At 40.8% G+C, this 18,309-nt stretch overlaps 1 protein-coding gene across 3 annotated transcripts in view; it reads left to right on the forward strand.

The window, feature by feature from the left end:
- Positions 1-570: 570 nt before the first annotated feature.
- The window catches only part of ZBTB46 (zinc finger and BTB domain containing 46), a 65,606-nt gene continuing 47,867 nt past the window's right edge, over positions 571-18,309 (forward strand). The window contains exons 1-3 of one of the 3 annotated variants that reach the window (XM_035122828.2): positions 571-677; positions 1,847-2,096; positions 13,979-14,949. In XM_035122828.2, coding sequence (XP_034978719.2) covers positions 14,013-14,949 — 937 coding nt within the window. In that variant the 5' untranslated portion in view covers positions 571-677; positions 1,847-2,096; positions 13,979-14,012. Of the gene's footprint in view, positions 678-1,265; positions 2,097-13,978; positions 14,950-18,309 lie in introns of those variants that run through there. The other 2 variants (XM_035122829.2, XM_035122830.2) reach the window with 2 other exon arrangements.

Here is an 18,309-nt window from a genome sequence, read left to right on the forward strand (position 1 = left end):
ACAGAAGCCCTAACTTGCCCTTGGCAACAGTCTTGTCAGGCTCGGCTGTGTCCCATGATGCTCAGCGGCCTCCTCCTCACCCCCCTTCTACCCCGCGCCCGCGCTCAACCAACCCTCGTGTCCGGCAGCTTGACAGTTGCGCTCCCACCTCGCGCGCTCTCTCAATCCCCTGCCGGCGCGAGGGGAGGCCGGGTGGGCGGGGCCGCAACCGAGAGAAAGAAAGAGAGGAGGAGAGAAAAGATAGAGAGTCCGCGTGGGTGTGGCTTAGGAAGGCTACACCCAATCAGCAACGCGGCTCCTTCCCCTCCGCTCTTCCTTTTCCACGGGAGCCCCGCCCACCCTTCGCTTGGTCACGCCCATTTATAGTGTGTGTGTTTTTTTTTGCCGGCTCGAGCACGGCGGCCCCTCCCCCCTCCCCTTCTTGGGCCAAGTTGTGAGGGGAAGTGGAGCGCGCGCGCCTCCTTTCCCTCAGGAGGGGGGAGGGAAGAAAGCGAGGCGGGAGCGCGCACCAGCGCTCTCTCTTTTCCTTCCCACATATCTCCCCCCCCCACAATCGCCCCCCTCTCTTTCTCTTAGCCGACCCCCCCTTCCCCCCCTTCCCACAACTCGTGAAGAGAAAGACGCGGAGTGTGACCGTGTGGAGCCAGCGCTCCGGCCGCGCTCCTCACGAAGCGCAGGTAAGAGAGAGAGAGAGATGGGCAGGCAGGCAGAACCAGCAAACAAAACATTTTTAAAAAATCGCTTTTCATTTATATATCTTACATGGTTATCAATAATATAATCGCCCCTTTATTTACTTCTTCCCCGTGGTCGATTGCGACCACTTTCTCTGCCCTTAGGCGATGGTGTCTGTAATGGGGGGGGGGGGGGGTAGGTGGTTGTTGTTTCCTAATAGCCTTAAGCGCTCTGCAAAACTTGCTTTTTTATTTTTTTATTTCTTTTAAAAAACGCGCCGTCCCCACTTCTTAACCGCATTGGGTTGCGCTCCCGCTCGCGATACTTTTTCTTCTCTTTATTTCTAGGAAAAGTATGTTTTAAAAGACCTGGCAACTCGGTCTCTTCGGATCTCTGTATGTATTTATTTATGGCGCGCAGCGGTGCATTTTAAAAGTCTCTCATTAACCTAGTTCCCAGTAGGGAGATTTTTGCGTTTTTCTTGGTGGGGGGGGGGGGACTTGTCCCACCACCACCACACACCCCTTCTCTCTAGATAGTGTGGGGTGCGTGATATATATATATATACACACACACACATACTATGGATGGGTTTCCTTTGGGGGACAGCTAAATTCCTATTTCACAGCAGAGAAGAGAAATTGACCTTTGGGGGGGCAGTTGAATGAGGGCGTCGGGTTCCCTCCTCCCCCCGCTTCCTGCCTCACCTCTCCTAATTGAAGGCAAAGGATACTCGTTTCGCCCCCCTCCCTCTCTGTCATGGATTTTAGCCCCCTCCGCCGCCGCCGCCCCCAACCCCTCGCTCGCCTGCCCAATGGGAGGTTCGTGGGGGCTGCGCGTCCTCCTTGCGCGGCGCACGCACGCTGTGCCTGTTCCCTGAGATATGCTGGAAGGGCAGCTGGGTAAAATCCCAGCTGGAGGGTGGGACGTGGTTGGGGGGCGGTTTGCTGAGATGACTTTCCCACCCCCCTGTGTGTGGAAGGGGCATGGAGCTCCTCTGATCTTCCTTCACCTCAGGACATGATGCCTTATTTGGGGCTAGGTGGGTGGATAGATGGGGACAGCTCTGGTGACTGGCAGGGTTTAACCCCCCTCCCTGCTTCTCTCCCACCCCCTCTCTCCTCCTCTTCTCCCCCCACCCCACCCCACCCCTCCCTCTAACCTCCAAAAGGGGAATTTTCCAGCTGGTAATTTCTGCTGCGTCAACACCCAGCTCAAGGGAGTGGAGAGGAGACAAGGGGGCATTTTAACAGCAGCTCCACTTCGTGAAATAGCAAGCCTTTCCATTCTGGTTTGATAGTTTTATTTGAAAAGCAAACAAAAACCACCCCACAGCGTTTAAAAATAAGCATCTGTGCAAGTTGGACCCAAGAGCTTGTCAAGAGAGAGTGGCTCAAAACTGCTTGGAAGAAAGGGATGAGGTAATAATACTGGTGAAACGTGTTGTATATTTCTCATTCGCTTGCTTTCTCTTTCTGCCTCTCTAAAGCCAGGCCTGTTTGGGGTTATTGTCTCCCCCTGAAGTCAGGCACCGATCGGCTGGCCTTTCCTCCATTTTAATTGCAAGCTGAAATATTGGTAGTGACCCTGTATATTTTTAAAAACCCAGTCTTCAGAATAATGCTTTCCCCACCTAAAGCTGGAGAACTACATAATATGCTTGTGATAAGTAAGGGAATTGATTTGAAAATGTTGCATACAGGTAGGGAACATTTTATGAAGGGGGTGTCAACACCTCAAAAGAATAATTTGTAGGGAGAGTTAAATGTCTCCTTAAAAAACAACAACCAGAGGTGATGGTAGAAGTTTTTAGGTTGTAGATTGCCTTTTTGTGTCTGTAAATAGGTTGTCAGTTCCGTAAAAGTCATGCAAGTAGCATCTGATAACTCAATCCCAGACGACAAATAAGGAATGAACCAGATTTCCAGGACTGTTAACAGTGGGAGGATTCCTTCAATTTAAAGACAGCTCCTTATTGCTTACTGTACTGCTGGGGAGCCAGAAATAGATATAATAGAACTATTGTGTGCAGTAATGTATTTTTTGATGTGTCAAGAAATATAGAAACAAAGGGCAGTTTAACTAGGAGATACTTCTTAAAATTAGCTTTCTCTGTATTCAGTCAAGGTACAGTATTTATTTAGCATGGATTAGAGACAAGGTTATTATCAGCAGTGTTTATATATATGCTAATAAGGAAGCGTGTTTTGCAAACAGTGTTTTGCAGGCACCTGTACTGAAGTTATTGTATGCATTTTAATACTTGAGTCGTTTCAAATGTTTAGTTGCATTTTCTAAATATATGTTGTACACTAGCATTTTAAGTATATATACTGTAACTTGGTTCCCTACTTTTACTGCTTCTATTTTAAGGGGTTTTCTTCCAGAAGAGTACAGTATTCTATTTTGGTAAAAGGGAAAGCTAGACACGGCTTTCTTGCCACGAGACAGACAAAAGCTGCAGTTTTACACAAACTTTGGAAATTGCACGATATCCCCCCCCCCCAAGCTCGGTGAACTAAAGTTTGGCAGTTTATACTGTGTCACTTTAAATACAGTAGTATTTCAAGAATAAAGGGAACCACTCGTAGCATTTGACAGCCAATTCTGTTTTATTGATTGGCTGTGCTGAACTGAATTAATAGCAGTTGAATGCAGCTATTGCTTGTTAAGTTCTCAGTCTAGTAGTCCTTTCATGATGTGGGGTGTGTATGCATTTAGATTCTTAGACTTTAGAGCTTACTGTTAACCACAGTTTTCCACATAGTGAAAAATTATCCTCTGGTGTACTACAGGTTAACAAAGGAGAGTCTTGTGGGACAGGCTGGATCTACAAAACAGTATCCAGGTCTTGATTAACTAGAACTAGCATTTCTCCATCCTGAAAATAATGAGCAAATTTGACAGTGAAATCCTAATGCATGTTTACTTGGAAGTAAGTTTTGCTGTGTTAAGTTAAGCTTACTTCTTAGTAAGTGTGTTTAGACTTGCAGTATGAGATACTAGTGTTGATTGTTATTTAAATGGATGATGAAAAGCTAATTTTGTTGTTGGTAGACTAGTTAATGGAATCATATTGTTATGGCTTTTGATCAGGCTATGATGTCCCGTTTACTCCATGAAGCCATATCTAAATAAGTGAGAATGATACAATTATGCATTGTAAATTAATTGGATCTGTTTCTTCTCTTTCATATGACATTATTTGCTAATTAAACAGACATAATAACTATTTTAATATATTGTATGGCAATATACAGGTCAGATTTTGGAATTTCAGAGAACAGAGGAAATGGGCCACATTGTCCCTATGGCTTGTGTTTTCTAGGACATCCATACAGTAGAGCCTATGTCCTTCTCTTCCAGGTTGTATATTAGAAAAGCTTTCTGAGTAGCTTACAGAAACAACCTTGGCATACTTTATTGGGTGGATAGCCTAAGTGAAGTGAGGCTTCAAACCTAACCTACTTACCTGGGTACCTGGGAATAAACCTCATTGCATTGAATGAGACTTACTTTTGAGTAGGCACTTCTAGGATTGCAGCCTTAATGACAAATTGTAGGTGCCTGCTTGATCTGGTACTGTTTTGATATTGGCTGGACATACTCTAAAATACATTTTTTCTTGTCTTTCCTTCCTCATGAAAGCTTTTGCTTTTCATTGCAATATTCACCATTCCTTCAAAGTTTTATTAATACAAGTATGCATAGTTTTTGATTCATAACTTTTTGCCTTTCCAGCTTCTTAAATTATTTTCATGAACAGCCCACATCTCCTGAGCAGTGATCCTTTTTTCAACTGAGTTCTGTTTGCTTATTTTAGCAACATGGCTTTCCTGCATTATTTGTAGTGTGAACTAATCCTTGTTACTATATTCTTAATTTAATTGGTAAATAAAAGGATAAAAGGGGCTTAGTTTAAATCTCAAAAGGCTCCCTGAAATTCAAATAGTTATCCTTTACACTTATAATTCCCTGAACTTGGAAGCTTTGTACCTATGCCAGAAAACTTTGACACCCTGCACAATAGGATTAGCTGAATATTTGTTGTGTACTCAAACGGTTGTTGTCTTACCTTAAACTAGGGAGTTTAAAGGTAAGACATAGTAGGCTTCCCAATCAATTGATCAATTTTTTCCCAAATAGAAAGAATGCAAAATTAAATTTTTAAAGGAAGTATGTAGTAATTCACAGAATTCACATAATAGATTTGCCAATAATAAATCCTGCCAAACTAATACCGGTATTATCTCTATCTTGTATCACTTTACTAGAAAACATAGCAGACTGTTGGAATTATGTGGATGCTGTTTAGCTTGATTTCAGCAAAGCACTCAACAAAAGTTCTCTGTGATATTTTGGTTAGCACATTGGTTCAGTGAAAGCTGCACAATGTTACTGTCAGATTCACAGCTGGTTGCAAAACAGTATTTGAAGTGGAAAGGGATCTCAACACAATTGTTCCCAAGTGCCTTCTCAGATAGACACTATGGAGCTTAAAGATCTCCATAGTCTTCTGGGGGGTTGTGGGCAATGAAACAGGGTGGACTATGGTGTAGCACAAATTGGGTAAATCCTGAAACAAATATGACTGAACACAGCTAATGAGCATATAGTTGCGCTCACTATGTGGCAGTGATGGCAATGAAGAGCCTCACCTCTGCCACCATTGCAGCTTGCAGTAGGCATCCAACAGCTTATACACACAGTGAAGGGGCCATTTGTATCTGTCCTGATGAAGGGGATGATTGGAGGCATTCTGTGACAAATTCGCTAAGCACTTTGAAGATAAAATTGCTTGAATCCATACAGAATTAGATGCTGCAGTTAGCACTAGTCTTGTGGATGTGTCCGGAACACCATCTGGATAAGTTTTATTGAATCAGTTTCAGTTATTATGACCTGTGGATGTGGGCAAGCTTAAAGGGATTCAGCCTACTGCATGTCTTCTTTTGCTAATACAGTGGTACCTCTACTTACGAATTTAATGCATTCCGAACGCACATTTGTAAGTCGAAAAAAAATGTAAGTCGAATCCCATAGGAATGCATTGGGAGAAAAAATTCGTAAGTTGAAGCAACCCTATCTAAAAATTCGTAACTAGAAAAAATCCTATCTAAGCCGCATCCAAGATGGCGGACGGAGCTCCATTCGTAAGTAGAAAAATTCGTAAGTAGAGTTATTCGTAAGTAGAGGTACCACTGTAAAAGCTAATGTCTCATTGAGGGCTGAGAAGGTGCCAGTGGCTTTAAAAGAGGCACTTTCTTCAAACCTGTAGTTGTTAAATAAATACCCCTCCTTGGGCAAGGTGCTTAACAAATTGGTGGTGGTGCATAACCAATTTCAGTCCCATTCAGTCCTGTCTGAATCAGGAGAGATAGTGCAGGTGCTGACCTGATATTTCAAGGTGATAATGGGCTAGGTATGGGTCAGTAAACTGAATCCAGACATGATGGAGATGCTATGGGTGGGCTTTTATGGAGTTTGGTAAGACAGCCTGGCCTAGATCGGATTGTCCCTTGAAGGAACAGGTCTGAAGCCTGGCTATGTGTACACTTCTGGAGCCATCTTTGTCACTTGAAAGTCAGGTGGCTTCATGATTAGAAGTGATTGTTCCCAGTTCTTTATGGTTCACCAGGCATAGCCTTTCCTGGACAGGGATAGCTTTGATAGTTTTCTGATTGGACTATTATATTGCAAAACACTCTTATGTGGGGTTGGCCTTCAGTGGTCTGCAATTTGCAACTGGGGAGTGCCACTGGTTGTTCACATCTGTTTTGAAATACTTGCATTAGCTGCCAGTTGTCTTTCAGGTGCTTGTGATGACATTTAAAGCCCTGAATGGCCTGGGTCCCAAATATCTGAAAAAAACAACCTCCTCCTATACCCCGGTTCTATGATTTGCAGATCAAATTCTTTTGGTGTAGATGCTTGTGGCAGGACATTCTCTGAAGTGGATCCACACCTATGGAATGAACTATCCTTCCATACCTCAGCCTTACTTGCTTTCCACTGGTAGTTGAAGATGTACTTCTTTGTCTAGTGGGGCAGGGGTAGTGTTGAGATTCACTGTAGAACTGGGTGTAGGGTTTTTGTTTTCATTTTTTTGCTGTTGCTGCTGCCTGCAATTTTTTACTGTGAATTGTATTGATGAATTTATTTTGTTTCTACATTGTTAAGTTTTGGTTGTAATTTTTTCCTTATACAGTACATACAGGTGAAACTCGGAAAATTATAATATCGAAAAGTGCATTTATTTCAGTAATGCAACTTATTTTTTATTTTTTTTATTTTTACAAATGCTTTCTTTTGGAAATTCCACAGTAATAAAACAAATAGTTGCAAATAATACAAAAATAAACATCGCTATTACATTTCATTAATTACATTCCATTTATAATTGACCCGCCTAACGACAAATAATTACAATTACAACAAATAAAGGCTTGACATATCTTGCTTTGCATGTCATGCATCTAGCTCATATATTGGTTTCACCTTTTAAGTTGCATTACTGAAATAAATGCACTTTTCGACGATATTCTAATTTTCCGAGTTTCACCTGTATAAAATTGTAGGTGGACTAGGTATTTAATGAGTAGGGATGATACCAGAACTCTTTTGCTGGTTCTGTAGTATCTTAACTTTTTTGTTTTGTTTTATGGTAATATTCTTTATTAAAGTGCAAGGAAGATAAAAAATCCAAATACTTCCCATTTTAAGTCTCATTTCTGTGAAGTGTAGGAATTTGGAAAGCTGCTTTATATGAAGTCAGATCCTTAATCCATCTGGCTTAGTATTGTTCACAATGACTGGCAGCCTTTCTTCAGAGTTTCAGACAGGAGCCCTTCCCAGTTCTATCTGAAGACACAAGGGAGTTGAACTTGGAAGCTTTTGCATGCAATGTTAGTTCCCCTGCTGCAAACCTAACCATACTCACTTTGATGGAGTGCATACTGCCAAATACAGTGGTACCTCGGTTTATGAACACAATTGGTTCCGGAAGTCTGTTCATAAACTGAAGCGTTCATAAACTGAAGCGAACTTTCCCATTGAAAGTAATGGAAAGTGGATTAATCCGTTCCAGACGGTCCGCGGAGTAACCGTTCATAAACTGAAGCGAACTTTTCCATTGAAAGTAATGGAAAGTGGATTAATCCGTTCCAGACAGGTCCGCGAAGTACTTAAACTGAAGCGTTCATAAACTGAAACATGGGTGTAATTGGTTCCGGAAGTCTGTTCATAAACTGAAGCGTTCATAAACTGAAGCGAACTTTCCCATTAAAAGTAATGGAAAGTGAATTAATCCGTTCCAGATGGGTCCGCGGCGTTCATAAACCGAAAATTCATAAACCGAGGTGTTCATAAACCGAGGTTCCACTGTAATCACATAGCTTAAAGTAAGCTAGTATCTTTGGCTAGCTTCTATTTTTAATTTTTAGTAATGGTTTAACAAATCTAATTCATCTCAAATATCGGGGGGAGATGGAGAAGAAAGGAGCATTGACTTCCATAATTGAATGTTGTTGTGCTTTGTCCAGATGTCTAATGGAACTTAGAAGATGTGGGTTGATTGTATCTGGACATCTTGTGATCTCTCTTTCTCTCCCCCCACTTCTCTTTCTGAAGGATTGTTGCAGAATAGCTTTTGCACATAAATTCATTAACAAAATTCACTGTTACAGTTTTATTGTGTGATATCCATCCATCTATCCGGGGGTCTGCCTGCTTTTTACATATCCAGAAACTGTAGAAGGTACACTTGTAGACGTGGATGGAGAAAAATGAAAGATGATCAAACCAGAGCGGTAGAAATTTTCTGACTACAGACATCTATACTGCAGTTATATCATGCTCTATTGTTGCTCTGGCTTTAAAAGTTTCACACATTGCCAATTGATCTGTTTAAACATATCATATTTCTACTAGAGATAAATTAGATTTGTGATGAAAAACGAAGCTGTGTTTCTAAAACTGGAATATACAAAATGGAATAACTGAACTTGAAATAAATTTTGATGAACTATTGCTAGCTTGGCCAGGCAAATTAGATGTTACTGCAGCAAACATTTGTGTCAAAATCCAATAACTGATTTCCCTGTTTAAAAATGTAGGGGTATTGAAAGTAAAGCATGGGTGGGGGAATAGTGCTGAAACTTCCACCCATGTTTTGTTCTCCATCCTCACAGTATGGTTTTTTGAAGAGACCTAACCGTTACCCTTTACCTTTTAACCCACCTGTAGGGGAAGAAGCCATTTTTTAGGGGTGGGGGAGGGAGTATATATGTTGAAAGGGTTCAGGACAACCCTTTCTGCTTGCCTGTTTTAAATTGTACCCTTCTTCACTCTAGGAGATTCATACAACCCACTTTATGATACATACTTTTGCCATCATAATCCCTTTAAAGGTGCATATCCTCTTTAAATCCATAGATACATTGTTAAGTTCTTGGTTTGTGATGCAGTTAATCACTGTCAATGTTTTAAAATGAAATAATAAATAACTCTATGGAGTTTCCTAGTTGTGTTTTTAGCCGTATGAGTAACAACTGTACTGTACCTTAAAAAAAATTCCTTCAGTAGCACCTTAAAGACCAACTAAGTTTATATTTTGGTATGAGCTTTCGTGTGCATGCACACTTCTTCAGATACTGAAGATACTGAAGAAGTGTGCATGCACACGAAAGCTCATACCAAAATATAAACTTAGTTGGTCTTTAAGGTGCTACTGAAGGAATTTTTTTTATTTTGCTTTGACTCAGACCAACACGGCTACCTACCTGTAACTTGTACTGTACCTTGTTAAAGGTTCCTCCTTGTGATATCAGCTAGTATTAAGATTGAATGACCTAAAAGTAAGATGCCTCTTTCATATTAGGGGTAAGAACCTGCAGAAGTTGATAGTCCATGCCTGAGAATTTTTTTTGGATTGTATTTTTCAAGACCTGTTCTTTCTCTTCATTAATTTAATTACAGAACTGTAATCAAATTGTAACCATATCTCTTCAGTTCTATAGAGTTGAAGTTGTTTCTCACGTTTGATTGACTCTTTGTAGTTCTTTTGTGTGCACCACACTGCACAATTCAGTAGTTTTGTTATTCTGACATTTTGTAGCATGGAGTGAAGCATATTGAAGAGAAAGGAATTCACAAAAAGATGAGCTGTGTTTGAATAGAATGTTGGCGTGAAGTGGAAGTCCTACATTCTCTCATTACCACACTGGAAGTCATTGCTGTGGATTCTGATTTCACAAAAAGCCTGACTCTTGATGTACATTGGCTACTGATATCAGCAAATACTATTGAATGGGACACAGAACTCCTGTTAAAACATTCCTCTTTTTCAGCCGGCCTGCTGTTTTTCTCATACTGTATTTAGAAACTTCTGCTAAGTGGTGGCAGTCTAGACTTCTGTTTGGTATTCCCACATAGATTATGTTCTTGATTGTGGTGAGAGAGATCTTTTGTTTCCAGTTGCATTTTTACACTTTTCTGCACTTTTGCAGAAAATGGGACAATTCACTTGAAGGCCACTATCTTTCCATTATCACTGTAAAACATAACATGCAGTTCATTAAGGTCTCACTGTGAGAAGTGTGCTTAGTTACCAAGCATGGTGAAAAGCTCACTTGCTGAACCTCATTTCTTTGGATGCTCCCAAGTTCTGAAAATTCATAGTGGCCATTTATGGGTAGATGTTTTACTTTAGGACTTCATCTGTCTGGGAAGCAATAGTATGAAGAACAGTGTGCTGCTACTGTCTATGAAGATGTCATTGGGACACATTTTAAGCTTTAGTCTGCAGATTAAAAATTGTTGCCTAATCTGTGGGGTTGACACTAAGCAAAAACTTGGGGATTCCGGATTCTGGAAGGTCTGCCACCTTTCTAGCTGCACAGAAATGCTTGCTTCCTCATCTCTGAATCACATTTAACTGTGCTCATTTGTAATCTATGTATATACAGTTTGTAAAATCTGGACTGTCCACAGTTTGTAAAATCTGGACTGTCCACAGAACTGATGGAATTTGAATTTATTCCTTTGTGAAGTGATTGTAGTTGGGAATATTCTATACATTAGATTACTAAATTGATATTTTTCTAATGGGTGTTTACTTAAAAAGTTAAAGATAGATTGATAGAAGTGATCTCATGTTGCTTAAATACCCTCGAAGGCATTTACCAGTAACTGTGAGCCAGATGTGGTTAATGCTGGTAAATACCTGGGGGTGGACGATTGCATTGTGTGATTAGCTGACTTTGTGTTTCCTAGAGAAATTATCTTTCACTAGGGAAGGAGAGGGAGACTAAGATAATGAGTATAATGTCAACAAAGAATTATCTGAAGACATTGGAAGGACACTTCTTGCATGGAAGCTGAATTAATAACAAGCTTAACTCATGACAGTGTAATAGAAAAATAAATTGGATCATAAAGTCATATTGTGTGGAAGCTGCATTCACATGTGTGATTAGATGTTGGAAAGTTGGCAGCAATGTGCTTGCTTGTGCATGTACTGTACTCTTATTCCTAAGAAGTACCGTATACAGAATAGATAATAACTTCAGCAGATAATTCATTTTAGTCAGACATTCTTATACAGTAGTCCACCAGTGGGGTTCTGCTGTTGCGGTGGAATTTCTGTTTCCTGTGCTCCCCCTGTGGGCCCCTAAAAATCTCCTCAGCTGATTTTGAGAGCATGTGGGAACTGAAGTTCTGTTGCGTGCATGGGAGTCTGTTGTGCCAGTGGAATATGGCCCACATAATTATTTACATTTACTATGGGCATGGTTTTGGCTAGATATTTCTGTAGACAGTTTATCCAAAAGTTTAAAATCTACAAGGCATAGTACAGGTAGGAAAAGGAGAATGTAAAATTTCATTGAAGGAAATTCATTAGAATGGGTGCATTTTAGTACTGTAGCTTTTTAAAACAATGGAAAAGTATAAACAGCAGATATCAATTGAGCACAGAAAGTACATGATATAAAATGGTACTGTAAGTAACTTGATGATAAATTTAAAAGAAAATGGAATGACTAATGTCTTACAAAGCTATAATTAATCTGTACACTCCACATAGCTGCCAAGTTCTCCCTTTTTTTAAGGGAAATTCCCTTATGCTGAATAGGCTTCCTCGCGAGAAAAGGGAAAACTTGGCAGCTATGACACTCCAACCTTTTGGGGCTGATGAACACATCTGGAATTTTGAAGTGCTGTGGGCACCAGTCAGAAATGGCAGCTGTGGGTGCATGGCACAACAAAAAATGGCTGCCACATCTGAAAGAGTAGAAAAAGAGAGAGGCTCACAAAAAGTGGGCCTACTCCCATCAGCCTTCTCCAAATCAATGGAGAAAAGACATCTGTTATCAGCCACCACAATATTTGCTCACAGAGAAAAGTGATTTTTACCTTTCCTCAGTTCAGAATGGAAGGGCAGTGGCTGTCTAGTTGTTGACATCTAATGAAATGTGGTACTGTTTGGAGGGACATGTTCAATGTAGGAGAGGCCAACAGGAACTGAGTGAGAAGATAATAATAATATATATTAATAATACTAATACTAATAATTTATTATTTATACCCTGCCCATCTGGCTGGGTTTCCCCAGCCACTCTGGGTGGCTTCCAACAGAATATTAAAATAATCTATTAAATATTAAAAGCTTCCCTAAACAGGGCTGCCTTCAGATGTCTTCTAAAAGTCTGGTACAGTGGTACCTCGATTTGCGACCACAATCTGTTCCGCAGAGCCGGTCGCTCTCCGAATCGGTCGCCCGCTAAAGGCACGCTCTGCGTGTGTGCGAAGTGCCAATAGAGCGCTTCTGCGCACGCATGCACTGCACAGATCTCTTCTGCGCATCCGAGTGCCACGGAACCTGGATGTAAACACTTCCGGGTCCGTGGTGGTCGGAAACCGAAGCGGTCGCAAACACAGGTGGTCGCAAACCGAGGTTTGACTGTAGTTGTTTCTCTCTTTGACATCTGATGGGAGGGCGTTCCACAGGGCAGGTGCCACTACTAAGAAGGCCCTCTGCCTGGTTCCCTGTAACTTGGCTTCTCACAACGAGGGAAACTCCAGAAGGCCTTGGCTCTGGACCTCAGTGTCTGGGCAGAACAATGGGGGTGGAGACGCTCCTTCAGGTATACTGGTCCGAGGCCGTTTAGGGCTTTAAAGGTCAGCACCAACACTGACCACCCTTAGTCCTCTTTGGGGAGGATTTTTCTTAGGGTTCCCCTAAAGATATGTTGTACTTCTGTAAACCTTGGGGTTTCTTTAAGCTTGCTGACACCTCTTGTGTGCACATGGTGCCATTTTTGTTAAACAAGCAACAGTTTTCATGCCTGAAAATTGGAAATAGATATGAATGATGTTGGCTGATTAGGGATGAAAGACGCAAAGGGAAGTTGGCTGCTTTCCTTAGCTATTGTGGATATGTACCCCCTACTATTCTCATATTAAATATGTAAACTAGCTGAGGTTGACGTGAATTCAGCTGTTTCTCAGGATCTAGTAACTTCTTTCCTGAGGAGTTTCTGCTATAGGATGCTTTGCCTCTACAAACAGTTATCAAAACTAGCTTGCTAGGATCTTAAACTTTGATACATTTGCACAGGGAACTTACCTCAGTCTCTCTTGATGTAGTTTTGGTAAATACATCATACTTTCTCTTGATTAGTTTTGAAAGGTTAATATCCTGGCATGCTATCTTCAAAGCTTCAAGAATATTCAAAGCTATTGAATATTGATGGTCCAAGTTTACATATTCAGTGCAGGCTCTCTTGGGCCAAGCCAGATATTGACCTCAAGTGCTTCTTTATATTTAATGTACAGGTATTTAAAAGCACAAATAGCATTAGTTGAAGGGGTAATAATTATTGTGTTTACAGCAAGCTGGTAGGGGGAATTTAACTCTTTATTCCCTTGCTGTGTGCCTGAGAAAATCCATTATCTGAAGCTGGTATTTGCATGGCCAGAAAATCCCCCCATTGCTGCTAAAATGAGGGATTTTCCTCAGGATTTCAGTAGTGGAAGGATGAGTTAAATTATTCCTCCCAGCTGCTGTAATCCCAATAATTACCAACTCCCCCCCACCTGACATTAGCATTTCTAAAAACCTGCCTATTAAATGCAAATCCAATATTAAAGTCAAGCAATGAACTCTCTGTTCTAAGTATAATGCCTTAATTATTATTGTCTTCAAACTTGGAAAGATAGCTAAATGCCTCTCTGAATTTTTGTGGTGATTTAAATAGTATGACAGCCCCTTTAATGTGGTAATGCCTCTATTTCTCCCTTACAGACCTGTGTGGAAGCAGTAGCACAAATATTTCTAAATGAATAATCGAAAGGAAGACATGGAAATTGCCTCCCATTATCGTCATCTGCTTCAAGAACTCAATGAACAAAGACAGCATGGCATCCTCTGTGATGTTTGCATTATAGTGGAGGGAAAGATTTTCAAGGCTCACAAAAACATTTTACTTGGGAGCAGTCGCTACTTCAAGACACTGTACTGCCAGGTGCAGAAGACTTCTGACCAGGCAACGGTCACTCATTTAGACATTGTAACAGCCCAGGGGTTTAAAGCAATCATTGACTTCATGTACTCTGCACACCTTGCATTGACCAGCAGGAATGTTATTGAGGTGATGTCAGCTGCTAGCTATCTCCAGATGACTGATATTGTTCAAGCTTGTCACAATTTCATAAAGGCTGCTCTTGACATAAGCATTAAGTCTGATGCATCAGATGATTTTATTGATTATGAACTTGGAGCAACCTCCAGCAGTAGTACAGATGCTTTGATTTCAGCAGTGGTAGCTGGTAGGAGCATATCTCCCTGGCTAGCTCGGCGGACAAGTCCTGCAAACTCCTCTGGTGATTCAGCCATTGCTAGTTGTCATGAAGGAGGAAGCACATATGGAAAAGAGGATCAAGAACAAAAAATGGATAGTCATGATGACGTTTCATCCCAGTCTCTGTGGTCTAGTGATATGGGGTATGGATCCTTGCGTATCAAAGAGGAACAGAGCTCTCCTTCTCATTATGGAGGAAATGAGTTGCAGTCTGCCAAAGATAGTACAATGCAGAATACTTTTTCAGAACAAGGCGCTGCAGATGGATGGCAGCCCACTGGGCGCAGAAAGAACAGAAAAAACAAAGATACTGTGCGCCATATTACACAGCAACTGGGAGATGACAGCAGAACAAGCTCTCCAGTACCACCTTTTCTATCTGCCCCAGGATGGCCATACAGTAGTCGTGAAGCAAGTAAGGTTTTTTTTCCTTTCTGTCTCTGTAGAATCATATGTGATATGTATAATCATTCATGTGAATGCATAATCATTCGTGGTATGCTAGTTAAAAGGCCATAAACTTTAATGGTTCGATTACATGTATAGTAGGGTAAAGGATATGTCTTGCTTTTCACTTGAGATCCAGCTCCGAGGGCCTTCTGGCAGTTCCCTCATTGCAAGAAGTGAGATTACAGGGAACCAGGCAGGGGGTCTTCTCGGTAGCCACACCCTTCCTGTGGAATGCTCTCCCATCAGATGCTAAGTAAATAACAACTTTTTTTACTTTTAGAAGACATCTGAAGGCAGCCCCCACCCCCACCCCAAGCTGCTATATATCTTAATGTGATAATAGCTGAATTTATTAATGAAAACTTGTGAAAAATAATTATATTAGGTCTTAAATAGATAAATTAACAAGAGAAACACAAATATTTCTATACCAGAAAAAAAGCTTTAAATGCTGCATACAGTCGTACAGTACCTCATTTTGCAGCCGGGGTCCGTTCCGGAACCCTGGTCGCTAGCCGAAAAGGACGTAGGGCAAAGCCCCATGTCTGCGCACACGCACTGAACAGTTTGTGCTTCTGCGCATGCGAGAAGCGCGATTTAACGCTTTTGTGCATGCGCAAGTGGCAAACCCGGAAGTAACCCATTCCGGTACTTCTGGGTTTGCCGCGCTCGTTCACCGGAATGGATGTTAGATAAGGCGGGCATTCACGGCGGTATTACTGTATCATGTTCTCTAAAGTAGCAGTGGTACAAAGTATCTTAGAAAATGGAAGTCCATTTATGTAAAAGAATGAACACATTTCTTGTTATATAATAGTCAACATCTCAGTTTCTTGAAGATTTTATTCAAATTCTGTGTATTGTACTTGTGTCTTTTTATGCAGCAGTGTCATCTTGGGAAACTTTCAAGCTTAAAAATGTTGTTTCATATACAACATGAAACATAACCATGTAAATTATGTGTTAATTTTTTTCCTGTGGCTTTACACAGGCTCTTAGAATATAAAATGGTTACTTACCAGAATGCTTTCTTCCAGTCTGAATTTTGAATAAGGTAGATGTAACCCCTTTGGTAACTGTCCAGGGTTGTGTGTAGTCAGTGTAACATGGGTTCTTTTAATGATGAATGAGTTGGTGATTCGAAGACATACTAATGAAAACGACGCAGCCAGGAAGGTGTAATTTTATTTAAAAGTGCATGCAAGTTTTTATCTTGAACATTCTGTTCCTTCTGATAATAGCTGTATGTGTGTAATTCCATTACAACAACAATTCAGCTCCTCTTGCTCTGAATTTTACTTTAATTGTGATTGAAGCTTTTCAAAAGCTCCCTCGTCTTTTCATCACAGAAAATATTCTATAATAATAATAATTTATTATTTATACCCCGCCACTCTGGGTGGCTTACAACAGAAAAATGAAATAAAATAATCTATTAAACATTAAAAGCCTCCCTAAACAGGGCTGCCTTCAGATGTTTCTAGATGTTTCTCTTCTAAGTTGGTTAGAATAGTACAAATGCCACCAAGGGAGGCCTTCAGATAGGGGTTGCCATATTCCAAATGGTGAAAATCCAGACAGAAAATCCAGACAGTTGAGCTTTTCCACCTGGACACTCCTGCCAGCTGCTGGCAACTGCAGTATTCCTTATATCTCCAGGCAATTCTGGACATATGGCAACCCTAGTTAGATTTCCAGTTGACCAGTGGAAGAATCACACAAGGATTATTTCTTCTGTATCAGTTGAAAGGGACTGATATAATATAATAATTTCATGTGATTGCTTCTCTACAGAACTATGTTCCAATCTACTTAATCCAGATTTTGCTAGTTCATTGGCAGTGGCCAGGGATACCTTTGGCCATTTTATGCCAGTACATCAGTTATATTCTGTCCTGGACAAAAGGGAGGATCATCCACATTAGACTCCAGCAATGCATTCTAAAATGGGCTACCGTTTTTAAAGTGTTTGGAAACTACAAGTACAGAACTGAAAGTAAGAACATACTGCACATAAATGTTTTTGTCTCAACTTTGGTTTCCCTTGATTTCAAAGACCAATTCAAAATGTGGTTTATCTTTTTAAAGTCATCTTGGGTTTGGACCAAGGTATTGTAATGACTATAGGGACACGGGTGGCGCTGTGGTCTAAACCACTGAGCCTAGGGCTTGCTGATCGGAAGGTTGGTGGTTCACATCCCGCAATGGGGTGAGCTCCCATTGCTCGGTCCCAGCTCCTGCCAACCTAGCAGTTCGAAAGCACGTCAAAGTGCAAGGTACCGCTCAAGTGGGAAGGTAAACGGTGTTTCCATGCACTGCTCTGGTTCGCCAGAAGCGGCTTAGTCATGCTGGCCACATGACCCGGAAAAATTGTCTGCGGATAAACGTCGGCTCCCTCGGCCAGTAAAGTGAGATAAGCACCGCAACCCCAGAGTCATTCGCGACTGTACTTAACTGTCAGGGATCCTTTACCTTTTTTATTGTAATGACTACCTTCTCTCAAATGAACAGACCCTTTGCAGGCCATGTTGTACATTCCCCAATTGTCTGTGTGATGGGTAGCAACTACCGATCTTCTCTGTGGTGGCCCCTGTTGGAACTCTTTTTTAGGAAGGCTGGTTTGGCTCCCCATTTCATCTGAAAAGAGGAAAGCCAAAAGCTTCCTATTTTGATAAGTGTTTTGCAAGAGAACTCATTTTTATCTCTCCTTATTTATTATATTTATTGCCAAAAAGCCACTACTGGTAATGTGATGGTATTGTTTCATTATGCTTATATACCTTGTGTTAAACCTGCTTTAATATCCTCTTCAGATAGTAAGAATGGGATATAAATATCTTAGATGAAAAGCATTTCCCAACTCTTTTGGACTTAAAAGGAACCAAGTCTTCCCTGAAAACTTCATAATTCTTTAGCATTTGGGCTGTCCTGGGTGCTATTGTGGGAGTGTGCAAACACGCACCTTTATTTCCAAGTTGTTTTTAAATAGAAATTTTTTTTTTCATATAATTTTTATTAATTTTATATACAATAACAAATCACCTAAAAAGGAAGAGAGAGCAATACCATACCCAAAAAGAAAAGTAATCCACAGGTATCCCTTTACAGCTTACATACCTCAAATAAAGTTATCATTTTATACAAATCGTCAACCTGGGTTTATATCTCAAATTGCAATATTTTCCTTCCTGATCCACATTTCCTTCTTCACCTCGTCTTCCCCCATTTGACCTCCCCCTCTCTCTCTTATGGTTTTATTTCCATCCGATTATTTTCGTCCCTATATGTTTTACCAGATACCCTTATCCATTTTATTCTTGGATGT

Source organism: Zootoca vivipara, chromosome 7, assembly GCF_963506605.1.
Source record: "Zootoca vivipara chromosome 7, rZooViv1.1, whole genome shotgun sequence".
NCBI classification, from domain to species: Eukaryota; Metazoa; Chordata; class Lepidosauria; order Squamata; family Lacertidae; genus Zootoca; species Zootoca vivipara.